The 3,269-nt window shown below is 45.8% G+C and overlaps 1 protein-coding gene across 1 annotated transcript in view; it reads right to left on the bottom strand.

The window, feature by feature from the left end:
- The window catches only part of LOC107084633 (dematin-like), a 33,174-nt gene that overhangs the window by 5,962 nt on the left and 23,943 nt on the right, over nucleotides 1-3,269 (bottom strand). The window contains exons 6-7 of the mRNA XM_015374556.1: nucleotides 1,986-2,030; nucleotides 765-948 (exon numbers count right to left, since the gene is read on the bottom strand). Coding sequence (XP_015230042.1) covers nucleotides 765-948; nucleotides 1,986-2,030 — 229 coding nt within the window. The remainder of the gene's footprint in view (nucleotides 1-764; nucleotides 949-1,985; nucleotides 2,031-3,269) is intronic.

Genomic DNA, 3,269 nt, shown 5'->3' with positions numbered 1-3,269 from the left:
TCCCAGTGAACACTGGGACGTAACTCAATGGGAAAGGAAAGGATTCTGGTTTCGACCGTTGCGTATATTAGCTGCGACACATGAATCAAGATGCTATGACCGAAAACATTTGATTGACAGATGACCGTTGATATATGATTGGCTGAATTTAGGTGTTCAGGCTGACGTAGAACTAACTGGCCTGCAGAAGATAACGGGAAAAAAAACACAGATTTTAAGACAGGATTTTTTTTAAAAATAGAAATGTTCTAAATTTTGGGACAATATGGTCTGATAAAAAGTATATTAATGTTTAAGCCTGAATGATTTGACGTATAAATATGACTTCCCTACGACTTTAAGCTTGGTTTCTGATTGACGTGTCAGTACGACCAAATGACGTCATTTTGGGCGTCCTCTACTTGGAAAACATGGCGAGCGAGCAGCAACTCCTGATGGTGATCGTTGCAAATGTTAACATCTACAGACATCCTGTGATTTAGCTCATAATCATCCTCACTATCAGAAAAAGAAAACCACCAGGAAAGACCTGACTGTTGTTCTGGAACAGCATGAAGAGGCTTTGATAAAGCTGGTTTTGTACGTCCTCTGATAGCGTGGTGATATGCTGCGGGCGGCGGCATAATGAGCCCGTTACTGCGGGGGTTACTGACCTCTCTACTCTGATCAGAACCGCGGCCCTGATGGGGTTCTAGGCGAGGATGTTTGGAAGAAAAGTCTTACAAATCCAATGAAGACTGGAGGTCAGAGGGTGAGGTGCTTACCGGGTCGGTGGAAGTGCTGCATGGTGGTTCTGTTGCCGACGGGGTGTGTGTTGGGCGTGCTGGGTGTGTTTAGCGTCGGCGGTGTGTGAGAGCTTTGCGTTCTGCTGCTCTGAATGGTGGAACAAGGTGAAGAATCTCCTGGGGACCGGTTCTCCAGCCAGTCCCGGGCCTCCTTGGACAAGTTCTGGGAAGAAAGCAGAAACAGAAGGATGAGAGCGAAGCTCCGTGAGGAAGCAGATCTCCAGATCTATGCTGACTCTGACTCCATGGGGGAGGAAACACCTGGAGGATCTCCTCCTGAGGAGCATGTCTGAATAATCGCTGGAACCCACCAGCAGGTCGTTATTCAGCTATAAACCAAAGAACCAGGAAATCCTGGAGGACATTTTGGACCATCTCAGTCACACCTAAATCTTCTCACTCGTTCCAGAGGAACTTATGACCCAGAATCCTCATCAGAACCTTCTTGGAGAGCCAGCAAACCTCATCCAGCTGAACCAGCTTCAAACATGAGACCCAGACCAGCAGAGCTGAGTTCTGATCCTAGTTGGACCCATTAGGTCCATCCAAACAGATGGACCCTGGCCTGATGGAGCTTTCGCTGTGGACGAGCAGCTGAGATCCTCCTGGATGATGGAACTTCTCTCCACATCTTAGAGCAGAACCTTCCTGGACTTCTTTGGGTCAGGAGCCACTTCTGAAGGACATCATTGAAGGTTGGAACCAGAGCTGCAAGTGGAAGCATCCAGAAGATCTCCTCAGCCTGATGATGAGCCTGACCTCTGACCTTCTGGGAACTTTCCACCGTCCATCTCCCCACAGCTCCTGCTGCGAATCTGTGAATCTGATCTTCCACCTGCTACTGTTCCCAGGCTCCTCCATGGAAACGGGTTCCCTGAAGGTGGATGGAGCAACAGGTAGGGGAGGGGCTGCCATGAAGCTGCATCTTCATCGTCACCAGACAGAGACCACGATGAGCAGAATGAACATCACACCTTTATGTAGAGCACTCAGAACCACAGAAGGTCCAAACCATCTACAGAGCCTCTGCCTGCTGGTTGCTAGGAAACAGTCCATAGCAACAAGGTGCAGCAGAAAAGCTGCAGCCGGATTCAGGTTTAGAGCAGCAGCAAGAGGAACAATGAGATGATTCACAGAAACTAGGCAGACATCTCAGTGACGCCTACAGAACATCTGAGCTGATGGGGGGGTGGTGGTTACCTCTGGGGAGGGAGGAGGAGAGATGGAGCGAGGAGACAAGGACCTCTGCAAGGAGAAGCAGAGCAAAAGAGAAGGTCAGAAAACAGATTTCCACCTAAACACATTTCAACATTCAAAATAAAAAAATAATAACAGCAGATTAACCAGAAATCATCCATAAAAAACAAAGATTCAAAATCTAAAACATATAGATCTATAAAGTTAATCTGTAAGAAAAATCATTTGAAATAAATCTAAATGTCTAAAACAATCTTTATTACTGAGAATTAAGACAAAAAGCAATGTTGAAAACTTTTCTTTTGAATCTCTGCTGAAACACCTGATCTCCTCCTCAGCATCCAGTCATCCAGCAGCAGAGGGCTGCTAACGAGCTCCTTAATTAAGGCCTGCTAACGAGCTCCTTAATTAAGGCCTGCTAACGAGCTCCTTAATTAAGGCCTGCTAACGAGAGTCTGATCCAAAATGTTGGACAAGGGAGGCATCTAAAAGGAGCAGGATGGTGGCTCTGCCCCATAACATAAACAGGAGTAACATGAGACAGAAGTGCTGCAGTTCCAGCTGTGACCAGCAGGAGGAGCTGCCCTCAGGTAACATGTGTTTAGCGAGTCAGTGAAAACAATACTCTGTCCATGTTCTTTAAAGTTATTCTGAGAAGCCTGAGAAGACAAACCCCCGGGAATAATTTCTCACCGTGTGGGTGCCTGTCGCTTTAAGAGAGACGGACCCTCTGAGGACCAGCAGCTCTTCTGACCCTCTGACTGGTTCCTGTCTGCTCCCAGTTAGGAGGCTACTGGACCCAGACTGGCCTCCATCAAAGCTCACGTTTCACATGTTCGCAAATGTCTGAACTTCAGCAGGCCGATTTCTAAAGCTTAAGGTTCTGATTTTTAATCATCTTCTAACTGCAGAGACAAACGTTTCAAATCGAGCTTTATAGATGCAGCTGAAGGTAGATTAGTTTATTTATCATTCAATTAAAAAAACGTTGCTTCAGTCAAAAAAAATATTTTCAATTGAAAAAAACCTTCACTTCAATGAAAGAAAATTACGATAAAATCAGGAGAATGAAGCCAAAGGGCTACAAAAATAAACTCGTAATTTTACAAAAATAAAAATATTAGGTAGTTAATTCCCTCTGATACTGTTTAAGTGTCTGAGTCTATCAGTAGATTTGCCACATTCAACATGGCGGACGCTGTGACTCATCTGCAGCATAGAGGCGTCTACGTCTATGGGCTGCGTTCACATTCATGGGCTGCGTCCTCAGAAGGCCAGATTTGAAGG

Source organism: Cyprinodon variegatus, unplaced genomic scaffold (assembly GCF_000732505.1).
Source record: "Cyprinodon variegatus isolate N-32 unplaced genomic scaffold, C_variegatus-1.0 Scaffold105, whole genome shotgun sequence".
NCBI classification, from domain to species: Eukaryota; Metazoa; Chordata; class Actinopteri; order Cyprinodontiformes; family Cyprinodontidae; genus Cyprinodon; species Cyprinodon variegatus.
Note: the sequence above shows the minus strand (reverse complement) of the source record. Positions and strands in the feature narration are given on the sequence as shown.